Raw genomic sequence first — 24,051 nt, forward strand, 5'->3', positions numbered from 1 at the left:
CTTGCTTAGCCTGTTCCTGTGTCATGAGAGATTTTTTTTTTATATGTGTATTTTTAAAAACTGTGAAACTGTTTTGTAACCAGTATCCAACACAATTGTGGCCCAGGTGTTGCAAGCAGCTGATGTCATTCTGGAGGTTGTGGATGCCAGAGATCCTTTGGGAACGCGCTGTCAACAGGTAGAGCAAGCTGTTCGCGATTCTGCTGGCAGCAAGAGACTTGTTCTTGTTCTGAACAAAGCAGGTAGTGTATAGCTTCTACTTGCAAGATAATCTATCATCATCCAATCCCCTTTTCTTTTGACAGCTCTTAGTTTTCATTGCATGTGTATTGTAATTCGTGGTCTGTCCCCTCCCTTTATGCAACCTTGAAAAAAGTGATCCATAGCCACAAATGTCTGTTAGCCTCTACCACAGTGAGTTATTGTACATCAGTTGCCATGTAATACTTGTGTGGAACATACTATTTCATTAATTAAATTTAATGTGGCAGGTTAAAATTATGTTGGACTGGAAATTCATTGTGCATAAATAAAATGGTTTACTCAGACTTCTGTACTGTAAGGAAATGCATTGTGGCTCAAACTGCAGTTTATGTACAATTTCTTTTTCCTCACTGCTTTATCTATGTAAAGGATTGCCTCTAAAATTCCTTGATTTGTATAATCTTCAAAAGTGGCATGAGAAACTCCTATCTTATTCCAGGATAAAGTTTCACATTTCAAGCGAAAAATGCTCGAAATGGAATCATTTTCTATTTCAAACTTGTATTACAGTATGTAAGCTGTTAATGTGGGTAGTATATTCAGTGCACTTGATGACGAATTGTGAACATTTAAATAGGTGGCGCAGGGAAATGTAAAGTGAAAAACTTTGTTAGTAACATGTTTTCCACAAATGCAGTTAGATAAATCGTGTATGAAACAGAAGCTAATCTTCAGTTGGTAGAATGTAAACCTATGATAAATACATTTAGTATTCCAACACCTGTTCGTGTGCTGTACATAAAAATATTGAAAACCTTATTGAACAATGGAAAATCCAGGATGGAATGTAACAGTATTGTGAAAGGGAAAGTTGCCACTAAAGATGGCACTTCTGGTGACATTTTTCAATTGCGTACAATATTAAAATGTTCTGTCTCTGTAACAGTTGAACTTATTTTGTTGCTTTTTTTATGTGAACAAAAATAATTTTCCAGGTTCTTTGAAAAAGTTTAACAAGCTTTATAAACAGTTGGAAACTTTGCCACACATTAAGCCAGTTTCCATTACATATTAATATCATGAAATCAAACTCTAGTCTTATTTGATACAACATTTTAATTCATCCTAGATATACATGGTCAAAAGCTTCCAAAATAAGTATACAAATTCCAAAATATCCAGGTTGTAAATGATAGTACTTTTGTGCTCTTTGGTTAGAACTGAAATTAGTAGTTCAGATGAACTAAATATGCATTCAAGTAAGTCAGTATCTTACTTTGTACCGAGTGATGCCTAGGGTACCGACAGTCTTCTAAACATCGACCATTGAAAATGAGCACTATTGCTACTGTTTTTTCTGTAGATGGAAACCAGTATGCAGTTGTCAGTCTATGTGATAGCATAAAGATTACAGTGATTTCACTTAATTCACTAATGATACCTATGATCCCAGCAATCCACCAGTGAGTCACCTATAAGGCCACAGACGTTCTTCATTGTAGGTAGTGAATTTTAATATTATCCTGCTGTTTCTGGTTCGTTGTTAGACAAATGAAATTCCTTCTCCCTTGATCCATAAAATTTGTACAGTATAAATCTGGTATTACACGAACAAGTCATGTGTGGACAGCCTGCTACCTAGTGGCAGAACGAGTGAAGCTGTGATTTCAGCCAACAGATCATTCACTGGAGAGAAATATGAGCCATTCTATTCTGCTATGGATCTGCACTTGTGCAATAGAAGAGGTGTGTGTGCACATGCGTAGAATGCAGCATTTCCAGCAAGCTTTCTGCTTGTTATTGTTTTCAAGTGTGGTCAGTCAGCAGATGAGAAATACATGAGCTCTGGAGGAATCTTTTGGTTATTGCGTTAGATATTCTACACATTTAAAAAAATTCCAGAACATTCATAATTTCGTGCCAATGGGGTGTTGGCACGAAATGCAGTTGATGTCCCTGCACACACCTATGTTTAATGTGTAACTGTTGGAAGTTTAATTGCTGTATGTCTGTTAGATATTATTCATTGCTGTGTTGAGAAGGACATTGTGTTGCACAGTTTGTGAATTTCGAGATGGCAGATTAGAGGAGAAAACCTTTACAGAGACACACCAAGTGATGCAGGAAGCCTATGGTGATGAGTGCTTAAGCCATACTCAGTGTTACAAATGGTTCACACTGTTCAAAAACGGCAAGATGGAAGTTAAAGATGATCCTCCTTCAGGACGCTCTTTGATGTCTACTGACGATGCTCAGGTCAGGAACATCAACGGAATTGTGTGTGTTAATCGAAGACTGACTGCCCAAGAGACTGCAGAAGAATGTAACGTTTCAGTTGGATCATGTTATGAAATCTTTGGAATGCCTTACATGTTGCCACCAAGTTGGTCCCATGGCTCATGAGGCAAGATCAGAAAGACATTCACCTTGCTATCTGTGGAGAGCTTTTGTGTTACGCAAATGAGAAAGAGATATTTCTTAAGAGAATCATAACAGTTATGATGTTGAGAACAGGGTTCAGTCTTCGCAGTGGGTCGGGAAAGGACCTCCAAGACCAAAGTAAGCTCGTGAGGTCAGGTCAAATATCAGAGCCATGCTTATAGTTTTCTTTGACTTTGAAGAATTAGTTCATCATGAATCCATGCCACAGGGATAAACTATTAATCGTTGATACTATCGGGACGTGTTGTGACATCTGTGTTGAAAAGACAAAGATTTACAATGAAAGAAGAGATGAAAGAAAATTCAGATAGCGCTTCACGCAATCTAGTAAGAGGCATACCACGACTGCTTCCGGAAGTGGGAACGGCATTGAGAGCGGTGTATCAATTGTGGAGGAGAGTATTTCGAAGGATCATGCACAATAAATAAAACGTAAGTGTAGAAAAGTTTCGGAATTTTTTGGAAAGCCCTCTGAGATACATTTTACCGTAATAAGGTACATCTACAAATGTTTAATTCTGATTTATATATTTTATGTATGTATAATTTTACTTTCCGGTACATGTACATATCACCTTAATTGATTAAAGTACTACATGCATTAAATTTTATTGCACCTTTTGTATTACTTCAGTATTCCAAGAAGGATAGTGTTGAGAGAATAGGTCCACAAGTCAGAGCAGTTGTTACAGCCTCAACCATTGCGGATTGTAAAAGACATTTTGTCTCTTTGCAGTCACACTATAGTGAAGTAGCTTTCCTTATTTGTGTGTCATTTGTGCATACTCCATCGTGTATGATTGACAAGGCTCATCCATTCTGATGAAGTTCGTGAATTTCTGTGGATCTTTGAGCCTGAACTCCTTCATTAACAGGGAATATATGTTCCTTCTTCCCAGCCAGAGTCAAATCCTATTCATACCTCTTGGCAATACATTGTCATTCCGCCTGCTTCCCGACAACTGAGGTGAATACTATCACAGCAAGTGCTGCATAGATAATTATGTCCTCTGTGTCTAAAATGCTGTGGAATGTAAACATAATCATTTGCTTGTAACAACATGATATAAAAACTGCTTAAAAATATGAAGTTAGAGCTCTCAGAAGTTGCAATATGAGTAAATAGCAGCTTTACAAAAATATCAACTTTCACACTCAACAACGTAAACAAGCCTGTAGTTCCTGTTATGTACCCTTGGGGCAGTGGTGCAGACTTGCATGTGATAGATGTGCGTAAGTTTGCCCATTAATTCGAGTCCAGACATATCTACTAAACTCCCTTCACAGGGTCAATCTAGTTGGACCATTCTTCCGTTTTTCTGCTGTTGAAATTCTGCAACTTTGTCTTTGAGCAGCAGTATATAGGTGGTTATTGTGTATGACTTCACTACTCACAACCAAATATTCTGAAATTCTGCTGTACACATTGTGGTACTTCAGTGGGCCTCCAACACACCATTGTATAGTCCCTTCCTGTGGCCATCAGCACTGTGTTCCCATTCCTGCTGACTTGGTGAACTCAAAAAGTTTGTAGCGAGTTTTGAAATGACTAAGCCCACCATTGGAGAGAGAAAAAAAAAAAAAAAAAGATTTTTGCTCCCTGTGTATGTAGCTGTTGAAAAATTTTGCGTGTTTCAAAAACTGCATGTACTGAGTCATGTCTTCTGTCTTCACCAACAACTGTAGCACTTTTGGTCTTATTTTGAAAGTGGTGCCCCTGTACAAATTGAAACGTAGTCATAACTCCAATGAAGCCCCCCAATGAAACCTCTTCCTGTGGCAGAATCACAGGTGATTTCTCAGCAAAATTGAAATCGAGCATTAAACATAGTTGTTCACCCGCTACACATCCCTTCACTTCTGTGATATGTCATTGTTGCAGTTTCTTCATATATTTGATGTGTTATTGGTTTTGCAGTCCATTTTTCGAAGTTCACTAATGAAAGTATCTGTGGCTACTGTTTTCTTAATCGATTGATTCTCCTCCCACATTGCTTGTGTACCGTATTTACTCGAATCTAAGACGCACTCGAATCTAAGCCGCACCCGAAAAATGAGACTCGAAATCGAGGAAAAAAATTTTCCCGAATCTAAGCCGCACCTGAAATTTGAGACTCGAAATTCAAGGGGAGAGAAAAGTTTTAGGCCGCACCTCCAAATCAAAACAAAGTTGGTCCATTGTAATACGAGACACAATTTAGGTCGAATGAATGATGATACAGCTACAGGAGTTTGGTTCGAGTCGTAAGCTTAGCAGTTAAGCTTTACCAGGTAGCCATTGCTATACGTCAGGCGCTCCGTCCGTATTTATAGGGGTACCCTTCCTTTTCACGTGCTTCATCTGGTTTGAATCGATTGCTTATTTTGCTTTGATCTGATAAGTGCCGTTTTCTTTGTTATAGGTGTTAACGTCACTCTGAGCTGAAAATGCATTACTGTACTGTGTCATGCATTGTCTGTCTCCTTCTGATAGTGCGTGTTTACGGCCTGTCGCCGCGCGCGGCATGGCTTGCTTTTGTGCGCGCTACCGCCGCTTACAATTAAAAAAAAAGAAAAGAGAGGAATCGTCTCACTAGCGAAACAATGGCAAGAGACTGCTATTTGTTGTTACTTACACTGCTTTCTTTGATAATGATCAACAAGAACCAAATAATAGACTGCGTATGATAGAATATGTTCTGAACGAGAGTTAGACGAAAATTTTTCTCCGTTTGAAAATCTTTGCGGCCGCTTCTCTAGTACGTCAAATTCTGCACAGGAATTAGTCATCTTAGATTTAAAAATCTAATCAGTTGCCGTGCTTAATTTCTGACTGTATCACTATTAGGCATAAGAAAAATACGAATGTAAACATGACACGATACGTATATTCTTCCGCGTTTGCTGTTGTCTCACTCTAGTTTCGTAGTTTATTAGGCAGATAGGATTTAAATGAAATAGCAGCAAACACGAAAGAATACGTGGCATAATGTTTACATTCATATTATTCTTATGGTGAAGAGAATACTGCATGTGATTCACATTTCGTCAGGTTCCTATTAGCAACCACCTCTTCTCACAGGTAGTAAAAAATTCAACACGTAGAGTTGGCCATATTGACAAACATCCCAAACAGTCTTGCCAGTCAGATTTTCGTAGTACATTGAAATTCTGCTACATTCGAAGATGAACAATACGGAATTTGTATTTACTTCGTTGGATAATGTACGAAAATGCAGTGGTCGAAACTCGGGACGGAGAAAAAAGCTCGTCTTCCACCTTTTTTTTTTTTTTTTTTTTTTTTTTTTTTTTTTTTTTTTTTTTTTTTTTTTTATTTACTGACGCAGAAATTTTGGCGCCAGTATTTATCTCTGTGCCTACAAAGCATCCCCTTGTAGCGCTACATATATTCGACGGCAGAAGTTAGTTGTGGCGGCACCTACCAACATTTTTCAGAACTTCCGCTTGCTTTGCACTCGACTCTAAGCCGCAGGCGGTTTTTTGGATTACAAAAACCGGAAAAAAAGTGCGGCTTAGATTCGAGTAAATACGGTAACTGCTTATGTCTGTTGGGCGAGTACTCTTGAAATATGCCAGTGATGTTATGAGCACATTTCAATACTTAAAATCTCCAGTTCGACACGTGAGTGGTGCAGCTCTGTAAGATAATGACTTTTTGAATTTAACATGCCTGCGATACATTGTTAGCAATATCAGGACATTTTTGTGGCATGTTGGTTATTGAACAACGTAGTCCACACACCAAAGATTGACTTTCACTATTTATTACAGTACAGACAATTGTGACGGACATGCACAGCATTTACATTGCAAGCTCTGTTCCAGCACTGGCATTCATATGGTTTCAACCACTTGTTTTAAATTCCATCCTCAAATTGCAGTACATGCACTTCGTTATTGGCAATGTGACTCTTATGAATTTACAATGAATGATTCTTAAGTTTGTGAAAATCAAACAAGTATTAATTAATGATATTATAAATCCAGTCTCACAAGCTGCGACATAGTCACAAGTATAAGCAGTGATCCAGGTATTGTCAAATGCTTTTTATTCCAGTCTTTGATCACAATATAAAGCCCTTTGATGAAGGACTTTATATTGTGATCAAAAACAGGACTAAACATTTTACAAATCCAGCCAATTGTGCTTAAAAATTTTATACTGTTCAACTTGTGTAAAATTAGGGGAAGTTACATTTATTAATAATGAACTGGAGCACTTTTAAGAATGTAACTAACTCAAAACATCTAAATGATTGCTAACACTAATTTGTTTAATTCACACAAGATACATTTCACTGAACAATTGCTTTTTACTGTTGAAATATTACGGGATTAAATATTGGCAGTGTTTATATATTGACAATGTTCATGTGTCTTTATTATCATCTAATTTCATAATTACATTAGTAGCATGATCAGAACATCATCATTGCCAAGGCTGTAACAGACACATTCAGAAATAACACTGAAAGTTGTTTACTAATAGTGTTTACAATACACATAATTTGTGTTGTATTCTTGAATTGGCATGGTTTCAGTGTATTCAGAAAATGTCATCCCATTCTGCTGCATTATACCCCCTTCCCAGGGCAGTCACCACATTCCTGAAACAAACAGACCTCTCTCTCTACATATATCACATCCTACTACCTATTTCACAAGTCCAACCAGTGTTTTGCATCACATTCCACCTGCATCAAAATACATGCTGGACAAAGCAATAAATGCGAGGAATTCAAAAGGAGTGTTTCGAAAACTAGATCCTGTCAACAAAGCACTTGTTCAAATTGCAATCATTTTATCTGGAAGATAAATGAGACTGCTCTTGCCAGATTAATAACAAAAAAAGACACTGTCACCTTAACAGTTGCATAAGAAAAAGAAACTACACTATACATACAGAGGGCCATTCAATATTCCACACTGGAAAGTAAAAATTTTATGTACCACAACCTAACTAGGTAGTTCCACTCCTGAATAGTGATGTCTCTTTGACGTGTGTCTTGTGCAACAAGTTATTTGAAGCTGCGACATATGAGACAATCCTGGTGATCTGGTAGGCCAAGCCAACATGTCATCTCTCTGTAGAGCATGTTGGGTTTCAACAGCAATGAGCATTATTCTGCTGGAAAACACATCCTGTAATGCTGTTCATGAATGGCAGCACAAGAAGTTGAATCACTGGATGGCATACAATTTTTGAGTCAGGGTGCTTGGGTTAACCACGGAATGCTTTAGCTGTCATAAGAAATCGCACCCTAGACCGTACTTCCAGTTGTAGGTCCAATGCTTGTAGCACACAGACAGGTTGATTGCAGGCCCTCAACTGGCCTCCTAACCAACACACAGCCATCGCTGAGGCGGAACCAGCTTTCATCAGAAAACATAACAGACCTCCACACTGTCCTCCAGTGAGTTCTCACTTGACACCATTGAAGCCACAAATGGTGGTAGTTTGGGATCAGTGGAATGCATGCCACAGGGCTTTTGGCCCAGAGCTGCCCTTGCAGTAACCAAATTGTAATAGTTCATTGTGTCACTCTAGTGCCAACTTCTGTTCAAACTGTTGCTACAGATGCAGTATGATGCACCAGAGCTATGATGGTCTTCCCTCTCTGTAGTGCCATTTGGCTATCTGGAGCCTAATCTTGTTGCAGCTGTAAATTCTCGTGACCACCATTGCTAGCAATCGTGTGCAGTGGCTACATTCCTGCCAGGTCTTTCGACAGTATCACAGAAGGAACATCCAGCTTCTCGTAGCCCTATTATACAACCTCAGTCAAACTGACAAGGAGACGGCACAACCGTGGGGCTGGCGATTTGTCCGAAATTTTGTGTGGTGAAAAAGGACCCCTAACACCTCACATGGTTAAGATATTAGGACGCACTACCAGGAAAACCCCGGGAGAAATCGATCCAAAGTTTCTTAGGTGCTTTATGAGTCCATAATGTTAGTCTATTGCCGAGCCGCTGTCCGGCGTAGATGGTTAGGACTCGGACTCTTACGCCAGAGGTCTTGGGTTCGATTCCTCCTCTGTCACTCTTTTCCCCTTCTGTTTCATTTTCTTTTGTTATTCCACCAATTACTCAGAAAGTTTCCCAAACCTACATTATCTTTATCAAATTAGTTACATTGTTGAATAAAAATTATTTTCTTTTTGTCCAACAACACAATACATGGCGGTGGGTTTTCCATTTTTCATTTAAAGTATATGAGGCGGAACATTGGGTTTTTAATCAGAATAACAAAGTCAATTGGGAAACATTCAATTTTTATACATATAATAATTATAAACAAGGACACAGCATCGCGAGAGATTTCTTCCGAAGATGTCGATGCAATTAAATTATTTTCCATCAACAGCTTTTCATAATACACCACTGCGTCCTTCAATCGTAATTTTGATGGATCACTATGAATGGATTCTTCAGGAATTTCTTCTCCTATTCCAGACAAGCCAGCAACTTCTTCAGTCGACATGCTTAACCTCGGTTCGGAATAACATGTTGAAATTTGAAACCGGCACATCTGTTCACGACGAAATCGAAAAACAAACTGCCATTTACTTCTCGCGGCTCGCGCACAGTCCTATGCGCAAATGAACGTTATAATCCCGAGGGGATCCTTACAAAGCCCATTTAAACCTTTAAACTCCATAAAACCAAATAGAACAACAAGCATGTATGTTTTTCAGTGAATGAAAAATTTTACGTTCTTGGGCTAAAATAATGTTTTAAAAATAATGTAGGTTTGAGAAACTTTTTGAATAATTGGTGGAATAACAAAAGAAAATGAAACAGAGAAAAAAAAAGTACCCGAGGAGGAATAGTACCCGAGACATCTGGTATAAGAGTCCAAGCCCTAACCATCTACTCTGGATGGCGTCTCGGCAATTGACTAACATTGTATACTCATAAGGCACCTAAGAAACTTTGGATCGATTTTTCTCGGGATTTTCCCGGTAGTGCGTTCTAATACTTTAACCACGTGAGGTGTTAGGGGTCCTCTTTCACAATACAAAATTTTGGACAAATCCCTGGCCCCATGGTCGTGCCGTCTCCTTGTGAGTTAGATGTTGACACTGGCGTCTTTGTCGCCTTAAAGGCATTCTTGACTAAAGTCAACTCACCAAGTCTAATCTCAAAGGTAACTAATACTCACTATCATTACAGCATGTATTTTTAAGCAAACCTGATTCGCATCCTCATAGTAGTACTATTAGCACTACTGTTATGCAACTGGTGTAAAATTTGACTGTATTGTATAAATGGGTAGATAAGAGATCTACTCACTAAGCAGTGTTGAGGAATACACACACAAAAGGGTTTACTTTTACGAGCTTTCTTAGCCAGTAGCTCCTTCTTCTGATAGAAGAGTTGAAGAGCAAGGAAGAGGGGTAAAGGCAAAGGACTGGAGAGGTTTAGGGAAAAGGGTGTAGTTCAGAAAAGTCACCCAGAACTCCCGGGTCAAGGGAGAGTTACCAGATGGGATGAGAAGGCAAGACTGATTGTTGGGGACTGCACCAGACGAGATTTGAAAACCTGACAGCTTGAAGGTGGAAGACAGGGTAGTATGCAAGATAGATATTACTACTAAAATGTCATGTATGAGTTAATAAGAGTGAAAAGTTGAGTGCATTGTGTGTAATAGAGGTGGGAGGGAATGGCAAAAATAGACAGGTCAGAAAATGACAGATGTAGAAAACTAAAATGGAGTGCAGAAAGTAGTAGTTACTGTGAAGAAATGTTGAGACGGAAGGAATTAATGTAAATTAAGCCCAGATGGATGGCAAGAACCATGGACATGTTGTGTGATAGTTCCCACCTGTGGAGTTCTGAGAAACTGGTGTCTCGGGAAGAGTCCAGATGGTGCGTTTGGTGAAACAGGCACAGAGCCCATGACTGTCATGTTATACAGACTGCTCGGCAACAGGATAGTGCATGTTGCCTGTATACACAGTCTAACTATGCCCATTCATCCTGACTGACGCCCATTCATCCTGACTGATAACTGGTTGGTAGTCATGCTGATGTATAAGGCTGGACAGTGTTTACATAACAGCTGGTATATGACATGTTGTTTCACAGGTGGCTCTCTCTTTGATAGTATATGTTTTGCCGGTTACACGGCTGGAATAGGTGGTGGTAGGAGGGTGCATAAGGCAAGTCTTGCAGTGGGGACAGTCACAGGGATAGGAGTCATAGGGTATGGAGATAGGTGCAGAAGGAGCATAGGGTCTGACGAGGATATTGCAGAGATTGGGAGGGAGACAAAAAGCTATTCTCCCAAGCTATTGTCCCAATCTGTGCAATATCCCCATCAGACCCTACGCACCTTCTGCACCCATCTCCATACCCTATGGCTCCTACACCTGTGACCATCCCCGCTGCAAGACATGCCATATGCACCCTCTTACCACCACCTTTTCCAGCCTTGTAACCGGCAAAACATATACCATCAGAAGGAGAGCCACTTGTGAAACGACACGTCTTGTACCAGCTGTTATGTAAACACTGTTCGGCCTTTTACATCGGCATGAGTACCACCCTATCAATCATGATGAATGGACTTAGTCAGAGTGTGTATACAGTCAACACACAATATCCTGTTGCAGAGCATGCTGTATAATGTAAAAGTCATTAGCTCTGTGCCTGTTACACCACATGCGCCATGAGGATTCTTCCCCAGACACTAGTTTCTCAGAACTCCGCAAGTTGGAACGAGTACTACAAAATGTTGTTGGTTCTTGCCGTGTACCTGTGCTTAAATTACATTAACTGCTTCTGTGTCTCAGCATTTCGTCGTAGTAACTACTTCTTTCTTCAGTCCATTTTAGTTTTCTACATCTGTCATTTACTGGCTCTATTTTTCCCCATCTCCCGTTCCACCTCTGTTACATACAGTACACCTAACTTTTCACTTTTATTAACTCATGTGCAATGTTTTGGTATTAATGTCTGTCTTGCATATTACCCAGTCTTCTATCTTCAAGCTGTCAGGTTCTCAAATCTTGTCCAGTGCAATCCCCAACAATCAGTCTTTCCTTCTCATCCTGTCCTGTAAATCTCTCCTGACACGGCGTTCTGAGTGACTTTTCTAAACTGTACCCCTTTCCCTAAATCTCTCCAGTCCTTTTCCTTCACCCCTCTTCCTTCCCCTTAAACTCTTCCTCTTAAACTGGCTCGGAAAGCTTGTAAAAGTTAAGATACTTTCATGTGTGTGTTCCCTGTTGCTGCTTGGTGAGTAGATTTTTTATCTATCTGTGTATATTGTGGTGTGAAATTTGAATAGATATCATCTTTCAGATGTAGAAACACGCCTACCAACTTAAGTTTGTTGCACAACTCCTCCTTGGAGTTGTGATTTTTTTTTTTCCATCACTGTATATGCAAATAGTCTCCTATGTTCTCAGTCAGTACACATTTCAATTACAACCATTTCCACAAAAACCTTCGATCAGTAGAATATTCGCAGTAGTTGACTGATACTACGAAACAACAAATTCAGCAAACTGCTGTCTTTGTGTGCCTGTTAACAGTTGAACTGACAATTGATGTATCATCACCTTCGTATGTTTGGTCACACAAGCAGAATTATCAGGTCAGTTTCAGACAGTTCCCACTGGTTCTGCTACATTCAGGGTACCTGGAAGCTTTTATGATCATAAAGATACTTCAGAACAACAACAACAACATTAACTAGGTCCAATTTTGTTTAAATTATCTTTTTGTTCGATCAGGTTGGTCAAATTAGTCAAATAGTTAAAAAAAAAAAAAAAAAAAAAAAAAAAAAAAAAAAAAAAAAAAAAAAAAGAAAAGAGAGAGTGAGAGATACTCCCAGTCCAATGTGTCATTTTCTCATTGGATATACACCTCATGTAAACGTCTCTTGAGATTGTTGGTTTCGAGATAACTGCAATAAAGGAATTTAGACTCAGAACATTGTACTCGTATAGATAACCTATTGAACTGAAAAGGGGAAGTTCTTTATCAGAGAATGTAGCACTTGCTGTATAATACTGATCAACGTTAAAGAAATTAAAATCGTTGTGATCGGCGCTTTTTGAAGCAAGTGTATTTTTGAATTAACAAAATGATGAGAAAAGACATATTTCCAAACCAGGGATATCATTTGAACCATAAAATTATCTTTAAAATGAAATAAAAAGCAATAAAATATTGTGAACCATTCCAACAGCAGAGCAGTTTAAATTTTGATAAAAATTGATTGTGAAAAATGAACTGAGGGTCTATCTTCGGTGAGTTGTATGTTTTACAGAAGATGCTCTGAATTGTGCTGATGGGATTTGTCCTTGCAACACATCCTTCAATCCCATAAGCCTCATGGCTTCAATCACCACTAGTGTGTGCCTCCCACTCACCCCATCTCTATTATGGCCCTTAATTTCTCTCATTCTGCAATCACACCCTTCTGTCCACAATTTCCTTGCCCCATGTTCTATTGCCTCTTCCCAATCCACTCCTCCACATCATTGTGCGATGCACACAATTCCCCGTCTTCAGTGAGACCAGTTTACCTGTACCATATTCATATCCTGTGCAACTTCTGCCTCTTCCTCCAAGTTGCCAGCCACTCTTTTCCAACCTTGCCTCCCATTTCCTGTGTCTCTATTCCCTTTGCCCATCCCACACCACCTCCCCTCAGCTGGCAGTGTAGTCAGCTGGTATACGATACTGAACAGGTATATGGAAAGAGGGAAGGAGAGGGAAAGACGAAAGGATTTGGGTTTTAAGGGAGAGGGTAAGGAGTCATTCCAATCCCGGGAGCGTTGTGTTTGTTTGTGTGTCTATCGACCTGCCAGCGCTTTTGTTTGGTAAGCAGACAAATGTCTGCTTGTGTCTGTGTACATGCGGATGGATATGTGTGTGTGTGTGTGTGCGCGAGTGTATACCTGTCCTTTTTTCCCCCTAAGGTAAGTCTTTCCGCTCCCGGGATTGGAATGACTGCTTACCCTCTCCCTTAAAACCCAAACCCTTTCGTCTTTGCCTCTCCTTCCCTCTTTCCTGATGAGGCAACCGTTGGTTGCGAAAGCTTGAATTTTGTGTGTATGTTTGTGTTTGTTTGTGTGTCTATCGACCTGCCAGCACTTTTGTTTGGTAAGTCTCATCATCTTTCTTTTTAGATATATTTTTCCCACGTGGAATGTTTCCCTCTATTATGAACAGGTATATGTACGTGGATATATACTCTATAACTCTAAAGGAGGATTCGCATAAAAAAGCCCAACATTCTCAGTCTTGTTTAGGTGCCTATCACTGACTCAACATCGGAACTATTAGTGTTACTTTCATTCCTTAAAATATGTATATTCCACCAAGGATTTTCCATTAACGTAGAGACTTTTATGTTTCTGATTGTGATGCTTTCACAAAATTCTAATCTCTCTCTCTCTCTCTCTCTCTCTCTCTCTCTCTCTCTCTCTCTCTCTCTCTCTCTCTGTGTGTGTGTGTGTGTGTGTGTGTGTGTGTGTGTGTGTGTGTGTGTGTGTGTGTGTGTGTGTGTGTGTGTTTCCACAGTTGCATATGATAATAAAATAAAATTCATAAAGAATAATGTTCAAGCTTTTGGTTATGAAATTGTTACGAAATTTGATATTTATGCCACATCATTTTTTTTTTCATTGTTATAGATCTGGTACCACGTGACAATCTAAATGCTTGGTTGAAGTATTTGAGGCACACTGTGCCAGCTGTACCCTTCAAGGCTAGCACACAGCAGCAAAGCCAGCGGCTGGGCAGGAAGAAGATGCGACAAGCAAATGATAAGATGATGCAGGGCTCCACCTGCCTTGGCGCAGAACTGCTAATGTCACTGTTAGCAAATTATTGCCGAAACAAGGGAATCAAGACATCCATATCTGTTGGAATTATAGGTACGTGTAAAATAATTGAGGCAGGTAGATGTATTTTGTGTGTATTTTAACCTTTGTGGAACACAGAGAATACTACCCAATTAGTCAGTGGCAAGAAGCTTCCTTGAACCAGAGTACCACCATACTGTTTTGTGTAAACTTTTCAAAATACATATGAGTTCTTTAAAACAACCTAGTGAGAAGTTAAACATTATTGGCAAAAGACATTCTTATTAGTTAATTCTTTAATGAAAGCATTCTTCATCAAAAAATGATCAGTTAAGTATTAGGTTTGTGCATAAGTTTGTTTTGCATGTTGGTATTCCATTTGCTATGGGTTTATTTATCGATTAAAATTTTTGTTGTTGTTGTTCACTGTTGCTATTTGAGTTTGCGTATTGTCATTTGGAGCTAATTAATGAAGCTGTGGACACTAGAAAATGGAGTGCGAAGTGGATAAATCAGAACATTTCTGACATATTCTTCTGTTCGAGTTCAATAGAGCGGTGACAGCAGCAGAGGCAAACAGCATGGCAAGAAAATGGTTTTCACTTTTTAAGGAGCACTGTTTTGACATTAGTAGCTCTCCATGTTCAGGAATACCTTCGGGGTTGGATGAAGATTGTTTAAAACATTAATCCACAATGAGCCACATCAGTGTACTTGAGAACTGGCAAATGTGATGAACTGTGATTATTTCACTGTCAGGTGATATTTGCATGAAGTGGGGAAGGTTCAAAAATTGGGTGTATGGGTACCACATGCTCTAAGCTATGGTCATATGTGCATCTTTGCTTGCTTGTCATCAGTTGGCTCGTGAACACCGACTATTCCTATCTTGTATCATTACTGATGCTGAGAAATAGTATCTTTATGCTAACATAAGGAAAAGAAAGGAATGGTTGAGCCAAAACAAAGCAACAACTCCCCGTACTTAGACATGTGCGCATCTAGAAAAGGTGATGTTATGCATCTGGTGGAACAGCGATGGCATGGTGTATAACAAATTGCTTCCCTGAGGTGTAATCATCACTACTGACATTTATTGCCAACAGCTGAGACACCTTGCAGACACAGTCCAAGAACAATGACCAGGTATGCTGTGTGACGTGATTGTACTCCATGATAATACCTGCCTACTTTCTGCTAGATTGACTAAAACACATACAGCAGTTGGATTGCTCTTGCATTGTCGGATTTTCACGTTTTCCATATTGCATCAAACATCCTTTGAGGAACTTCCTTTCTAGATGATATATGCTTCAAACATGACTAAAGGATAATGATCGAAGCAGAAGAAATGAATTAAAATTTGTGCTGCGGCTGGGACTCGAACCCGGGTCTTCTTGCTTGTTAGGCAGAAATGCTAACCATTACACCACCACAGTATGATGGTCAACATTGCTGCATGAACTACCTAAGTTGAGTGCCCTCCCTAATGTCTCGGGGGAAACATTTAATTATATGACTAAAGGAGTTGTTCGTCTCGAAACCATGTGATTTCTACAGTTGCCTAATCGTTAAGTTAACAAGCAGTGGCAGAGTGTTGTAAATAGTGAAGGAGAATATATTATTGATGAAAAAAGTATCTGTTGTGTTTATTAAACTTATGGGAAAATGCTATGAATTTATGGATCAACCTAATAATGTACTGGTATGATGTTTGCTGAGTATAGCAGATATAAGTGTGTGTAGTTGCGTGCACTGTTTATTTATTGCTACCACATAAGCACCCAAACATTGTTTCCACATCAGTTTATGCTTCTTTTCAAATAATTTTTCAGTTGTTTATGCAGTGTAGGTTAATGAATAGAGGAAATAATATTGAGGTGTGTGGGATCTACTTAAATGCAGGTCCACTTTGTCAGCCAAATTAGGTCAGGTCATAGTGATCAATGTAAATATATCGTAAATAGTAGTGCAATGAATTTTATGCTAGTCCATACAAAGATGTTGATCTAATAAACTGAGAAATGACAGAGAATTTCAGCCCTTAAATCATTTGACTATGTGTGCTACAGTGACTCAATAATATTCCTATCTGATAATTGTAGAGTTCAGGTAAAAATTGTTATTCCATATTTGTAGTCAAAAAAGTAATTGTGGGCGACGCCAGCCAAGTAAATGAGAGCATTATCATCATAGAAGGAGCGACATGCTGCTGGGAACAACACTTGCTTGATTGAATAAACACAGTCACCATAAAATGGTTTTTTTGTTCTCACTAAATATGTTTCATTTTATTATGACTGTACGAGCCACTGAGAACAACAGTGTGACTGCTGAAACTACTCCAGAACTTCTGCCGTGCTCCACAATTTGATGACAACAGCTGAACGTGCATTTTTCTCTACGAGTGAACATTTTATGCAATAGAAAACCATGTAAAAGTAGATATGTGAAATTGCAGATTTCCTTTGGTTTAGTAATCCAAGGACCATCGCAACAAGTTATACTTAATGACACCAGGAGGCATGTCTTAGTACTATGCTCATGAAGGGTTCTTTTCCTCGATTGTGCTTCAGCTAATACCAGTCTGAAATTATGGCTACTTTGTTTCTTACCTCAGGGAAACCTATATTAAGTCAATTGTAAAGTTTTACATTTGATGTTCTTTAAGATTCACCGTATTTATTATTAGCCAAATTGAAAAAATATTTCAGTATGGTAATTGAAAACATTGAATGGAATGGAATGGAATGGAATGTAGATATGTGCGCGCACACACACACACGCTTCAATAACATATATAGGTATATAAAGAATATATAATGATACAGTTAAGTGTCCACTGAACGGACTTTCGTCATTATTCTGAAGATACTCACTTTCCAACAATATAACTTTTAACTTGGCTGGAGTATGACTATGGCCGCATGTATTAAGTGTGCAAAGAAAGTAAATTGTTTCCAGGATTATGAATATCTGCATCTAAATTTATACTCTGCAAACCACCATGAGGTGCATGGCTGATGGTACTTCACATTGTAGTAGTTAGTAGGGTTTCTTCCTGTTCCGTTCACATATGGAGTGTGGGAGGAATGATGGTTCGAAAGCCTCTGTGCATGCAGTAATTATTCTAATCTTATTCTCATGATCCCTATGTGAGCGATACCAAGGGGATTGTAACATATTCCTAGAATAATTATTTGAAGCTGGTTCTTGAAACTTTGTTAATAGACACTCTTGGGATAGTTTACGACTATCTTCAAGAGTCTTCCAGTTCAGTTTTCCCATGGATTAAACAAACCTGTGACCATTCATGCTGCCCTTCTCTGTGTACGTTCAATATTCCCTGTTAGTCCTATTTGGTACAGGTCCCATACACTTGAGCAATATTCTAGAATCGGTCGTGCTAGTGATTTGTAAACAATCTCCTTTGTAGACTGATCACACTTACCCAGTATTCTACCAATAGACTGAAGTCTACCACCTGCTTTACCCATGACTGAACCTATGTTATAATTCCATCCTACAAATTGTCACACCCAAGTATTTGTGAGAGTTGGCTGATTCCAACAGTCAAGGGTAGTATGTTTTTTTCATTTTGTGAAGTGCAAAATTTTACATTTTGGAACATTTAGAGCAAGTTGCCAATCTCTGCACCACGTGGAAATGTTATCAAGATCTGACTGAATATGTATGCAGCCTCTTTCAGATTTACTTCATTGTAGATAACTGCATTATCTGCAAAAAGCCTGATTTTATGAAAAATACTGTCTGCAAGATAATTAATACAAAATATGAACTGTAAGGATTCCAACACACTTCCCTGGGACACTCTTGAAGTTACTTCTACATCTGACAATAATTGTCCATCCGAGATAAATGTTGTCCTCCCTACCAAAAGTCCTCAATCCAGTCACAAGTTCCACTTTATACCCCATACGATTGTACTTTCAACAATAAGTGTAGGTGTGGCACTGAATGAAACGCTTTTTGGAAATCAAGAAATACTGCATCTACCTGGTTGCCTTGAGACAAAGCTTTCAGTATGTCATGTGAGAAAAGTGCAAGTTGGGTTTCACATGACTGATGTTTTCGAAATCCATGCTGGTTGGCATTGAGGAGGTCATACTGTTAAAGATATCTCATTATGTGTGAGATCAGAATATGTTCTAAGATTCTACAACAAATCGATGTCAAGGATATGGGACGGTAGTTTTGTGGATCGCCTCGGCTACCTTTCTTGTAGACGGGTGTGGCCTGTGCTTTTTTCCAAGAACTGGGCACAGTTTTTTGTTCAAAGGTTCTACTGTAGATTATAGTTAGAAGAGGGGTTAACTCAGCTGCAAATTCAGTATAGAATCTGACGGGGATATCTTTGGGTCCTGGAGCTTTGTTCAGTTGTAACGATTTCACTGTTTCTCAACACCATGACACTAATACTTATTTCATTCATCTTTTCAGTGATATGAGGATTAAATTGGGGCAATCCTCCCGGGTTTTCCTTTGCAATGGAACACTTTAAAACAGACTTAAGCATTTCAGCTTTTGCTTTGCTACCCTCAATTTCAGTTCCTGTCTCAGTTCACTAGGGTCTGGAAACTGACTTTGGTGCCACTAACTGCCTGTATATATGACCTGAATTTCTCTGGTTCTGTGAAAGGTCAGTTGACAAAATTCTGCTATGGTAGTCATTGAAGGCTTCATGCATCGCTCTGTTGACAGCCAAATGCATTTCATTCAGCCTCTCTCTATCTATAGCGCTATGCTTTGTTTTACACCTATTATGAAGTAATCTCTGTTTCTTTAGAAGTTTCTTTACAGCTACTGTACACCATGGAGGTTCCCGACCATTATGAACTGTCTCTTACGATTATGAACTGTTCTTTTAAACTTGAGCCTGGATTCCTCTACATAGTCCTGCCCTGTGCTGGATGTTCAGAGTTTCTCATTGAGATATGACACTAGTGATTTTTTATCTAATTTACTGAACATATAAATCTTTCTACTTGGTTAAATTTTCCTTTGTACCTTGCCATTGCTGCCAAAACTACGTCATGGTCACTGATACCAGTTTTGATGTGGACATTCTCAAAGATGGCTAGTCTATTTGTTGCCGTTAGATCCAGTATATTTCCCTCATGAGTAGTGTTCCTGGCTATCTGTGACAGTTTTCAGAGAACACATTTTGTAAATACTTGTTTTGTAAATAAAATTGCCTTTTCCTGCTCCTACTTAATTTATTAATCCCACGCGCGTTTCACCTTATCTTGTTCAAAGGCATCATCAGTGGAATGATTTGCTGATCTGCATTTCCTCACATCTGGTCTGGAGGTCAGGCTACCAATTTTATTACTGCCATATAAGCACAACTATGTGTTCTGGCCTTCTTCACACTGTTAACCATGTTTCTCACTCTTTTTTGTGGTGTTCCATTGTTTTTTTGTCTCTCACTATAACTATTTTGCCGAACACTGCTTTTCACAACGTAAAAATTGCAACTCCATTACATTGTGAAAAGCAGTGTCTGATGAAATAGTTATATCCTTTCGATATACACTTAAATTTTCCCTAAAAATCTCACTGATATCAAATTCAGGTTTAAACCAGCTTTCTGTACCTAGTATTATGTGAACTTCACTGCTTTTCATGAGTGCCTCAAGCTCCGACACTTTGTTGCGAATCCTTCAACAGTTTACCATTAGGATTTTAATACTCTTACCTGTGGGAAGCATTTCTTTCAATCTTACACTGACACTTTGTGGTTTCCTATAGCTATCATTGTCTGGATTGGATGGAGAATCGCCTAATCTAAAAAAAAAAAAAAAAACCTTGTGTGCACCCCACACACAGTCAACTACCTGAGTGTCAGCCTCTGATTGTTGTGCACACCTCACCTATTTAGTGGAACCCTGCAGTTCTCACCCCATGGTGCAAGATCAGGGAGTCGCGGACTAGCTTGTCACAAAACCTTCGATGTCGCTGGTTCAGTCCTTCCACTTGACTCGGAACCAAAGGATCACGATCAGTTCTGGGGACAATGCTCCTAATTGTGAGCTTCGTTGAAACTCCATCTGCAAGGCTAGTCTTCTTGACCTTCTCTGCCAGTCGCTAGAGTGACCCGAGGTTGACCCTGGAGGTAATGGTAGGCATTATTTGTTCCAACGCATGCCACAGTCTGCAGTTGGTTGCACCCTGTGCCCTAATGGCTGCCAGACTAACCTCTCCAACACACTGAATGAGTCCCGTAAGGGGTACTATCAATCGCCGTACATTTGAATTGCCAATGATTAGTAGAGCCCTACCCTTTTGTGTTAGCCTCCTCCTGACACCGGGCAAAGCAGGTTTCCCTAAAACTGTTTCAGTTTCAGTGAAAGACAGGATCTCAAACTTGTTGGTTAGGTGGATCATTACGATGCCCTGAGTCCTCCCTCATCCCCATCCAACCTGTGCGGGACGCCTAGATCTACCATTGACACACCACTCGCAATCAAGTGGACGGATGATGAATGATCCTGCACTTTCTGCAGAGGTGACAGGATCAGCAGGAGAGGTACCTCTGGTATAAGTATCATAGGTACACGTGATACACGCCACTCTGGAGCTCTTCCAACACATTGATTTGATAAATCACTAATTATGTGGAGAAATACAGATGTCCTCACTTTTAAACTTTTGTGTTTTCAACTTTTCAAATAACAGATTGACAAAATTCAACATCCATTGGCTCCATTGAGCTAAAATTTCCAACTATACATTTCTGCTTTCTACTGCAAGCATGCCTTGACTCCATTACACATAACGTTTCCCACCAAGTGCAAACCAGGAGGAGGACAAAATTTCTATTCGAGGCAAAGAAGTTTGAATGTTTTACATCATTGTCGGGGACATTGTTCCAGTTAAGACACATGCTTTTGAAAATTTAGTAGAAATATGTTATGCATGAAATAATGAATATTGGTTAACATAGTTTTTTATGAAAGTTTCTACTTATAAATGAAATAACCAGTACCTATTGGTATATGAGGGTTCAAAATGCATATCAGACTTGATTATATTGCGTGCGCGCCACACACACACACACACACACACACACACACACACACACACACACACACACTGCCAAGCATTTTGTAAGTTCATTTTTCTTTTGAACATATTATACTTGTTTAAAATTATACATGGTGGTCCATTGATAGTGACCGGGCCAAATATTTCACGAAATAAGCATCAAACGAAAAAACTACAAAGAACGAAACTTGTCTAGCTTGAAGGGGGTAACCGTATGGCGCTATGGTTGGTCCACTAGTTGGCGCTGCCATAGGTCAAAAAGTGTGTGTTTTTTAAATAGGAACCCCCATTTTTATTACATATTCGTGTAGTACAAAAAGAAATATGAGTGTTTTAGTTGGACCACTTTTATTGCTTTGTGATAGATGGCGCTGTAGTAGTCACAAACGTATAAGTATGTGGTGTCACGCTAGTGTGGATGGTATTTGCTTCGTGATACATTACCCAAGTTAAAATGGACTGTTTACCAATTGCGGAAAAGGTCGATATCATATTGATGTATGGCTACTGTGATTGAGGGGGGCTTATGGGCGCTCAACATCGAGGTCATCAGCGTACTGTGGTCAAAATGCCCAAAAGGCATGTGCTATGTATGCTGCTCGGTATCCTGGACGACATCATCCAAGTGTCCGGACCGTTCACCGAATAGTTACGTTATTTAAGGAAACAGGAAGTGTTCAGCCACATGTGAAACGTCAACCACGACCTGCAACAAATGATGATGCCCAAGTAGGTGTTTTAGCTGCTGTCGTGGCTAATTCGCACATCAGCAACAGACAAATTGCGCGAGAATCGGGAATCTCAAATACGTCGGTGTTGAGAATGCTACATCAACATCGATTGCACCAGTACCATATTTCTATGCACGAGGAATTGCATGGTGATGACTTTGAATGTCATGTACATTTCTGCCACTGGGCACAAGAGAAATTATGGGACGATGACAGATTTTTTTGCACGTGTTCTATTTAGCGACGAAACGTCATTCACCAACAGCGGTAACGTAAATCGACATAATATGCACTATTGGGCAACGGAAAATCCACAATGGCTGCGACAAGTGGAACATTAACGACCTTGGCGGATTAATGTATGGTGCGACATCATGGGAGGAGGGATAATTGGCCCCCATTTTATCGATGGCAATCTAAATGGTACAATGCATGCTGATTTCCTATGTAATGTTCTACCGATCTTACTACAAGATGTTTCACTGCATGACAGAATGGTGATGTACTTCCAACATGATGGATGTCCAGCACATAGCTCGCGTGTGGTTGAAGCGGTATTGAATAGCATATTTCATGAGAGGTGGATTGGTCATCGAAGCACCATACCATGGCCCACACGTTCACCAGATCTGACGTCCCAGGATTTGTTTCTGTGGGGAAAGTTGAAGGATATTTGCTATCGTGATCCACCGACAACACCTGACAACATGCGTCAGCGCATTGTCAATGTATGTGCGAACATTACGGAAGGCAAACTACTCGCTGTTGAGAGGAACGTCGTTACACGTATTGCCAAATGCATTGAGGTTGGACGTCATTTTGAGCATTTATTGCATTAATGTGGTATTTACAGGTAATCACGCTGTAACAGCATGCGTTCTCAGAAATGACAAGTTCACAAAGGTATATGTACCACATTGGAACAACCGAAATAAAATGTTCAAACGTACCTACGCTCTGTATTTTAATTTAAAAAACCTAGCTGTTACCAACTGTTTGTCTAAAATTGTGATCCATATGTTTGCGACCATTACAGCGCCATCTATCACAAAGCGAAAAAAGTTGTCCAAATAAAACATTCATATTTCTTTACGTACTACACAAATATGTAATAAAAATGGTGGTTCCTATTGAAAAAATGCAGTTGATATCTGTTTGACCTATGGCAGCGCCATCTAGCGGGCCAACTATAGCGCCATCTGGTTTCCCCCTTCAAGCTAGACAAGTTTCGTTCTTTGTAGTTCTTTCGTTTGACGCTTATTTCGTGAGATATTTGGCCTGGTCACAATCAATGGACCACCCTGTATATCAGCAAATACAAAGATTTCACTGAAACTTAATTACATTTTTTTCCAGGGTTGCCAAATGTTGGTAAAAGCAGTATCATTAATAGCTTGAAGAGGGCCAGAGCTTGCAGTGTTGGTGCTACTCCTGGTGTTACCAAGTGCGTATGTTTTTTTTGTTTAGTACACTGATATATATGTGCAGTCAGGAATAAATAACAGCTGTAGCTAAATATCCGACTAAAAGAAAACATGTAACATTAATGGAAATTCCTGGATGGAACAATACATGTAATAAGGGAAAGGCATCCACTCGACTGGACTGGACTGGACTGGACTGGACTGGACTGAAACACTTAACAGGAAACAGTATTCACACTAGCTTTCAAGTTCTTGCTCTTTTTCTAGTATACGTGTTAATACAAACAACCACACAGGCAGCCAAAAATACATTTGTATGTCATTACATATAGTAATAATATAAGTATGATCATATTG

At 39.3% G+C, this 24,051-nt stretch overlaps 1 protein-coding gene and 1 non-coding gene across 2 annotated transcripts in view; one reads left to right on the top strand and one right to left on the bottom strand.

Annotated features, from left to right (window-relative positions):
* LOC126181485 (guanine nucleotide-binding protein-like 3 homolog) overlaps positions 1-24,051 on the top strand; it is an 87,944-nt gene that overhangs the window by 23,752 nt on the left and 40,141 nt on the right. Inside the window, exons 4-6 of the mRNA XM_049924775.1 lie at positions 107-242; positions 14,301-14,543; positions 23,627-23,714. Coding sequence (XP_049780732.1) covers positions 107-242; positions 14,301-14,543; positions 23,627-23,714 — 467 coding nt within the window. The remainder of the gene's footprint in view (positions 1-106; positions 243-14,300; positions 14,544-23,626; positions 23,715-24,051) is intronic.
* On the bottom strand, positions 15,838-15,910 carry Trnav-aac (transfer RNA valine (anticodon AAC)). The gene has a single exon. It is a non-coding gene; the product is annotated as a tRNA-Val (tRNA).

The sequence above is a fragment of the Schistocerca cancellata genome, chromosome 1 (genome assembly GCF_023864275.1).
Source record: "Schistocerca cancellata isolate TAMUIC-IGC-003103 chromosome 1, iqSchCanc2.1, whole genome shotgun sequence".
In the NCBI taxonomy this organism is placed as follows: domain Eukaryota; kingdom Metazoa; phylum Arthropoda; class Insecta; order Orthoptera; family Acrididae; genus Schistocerca; species Schistocerca cancellata.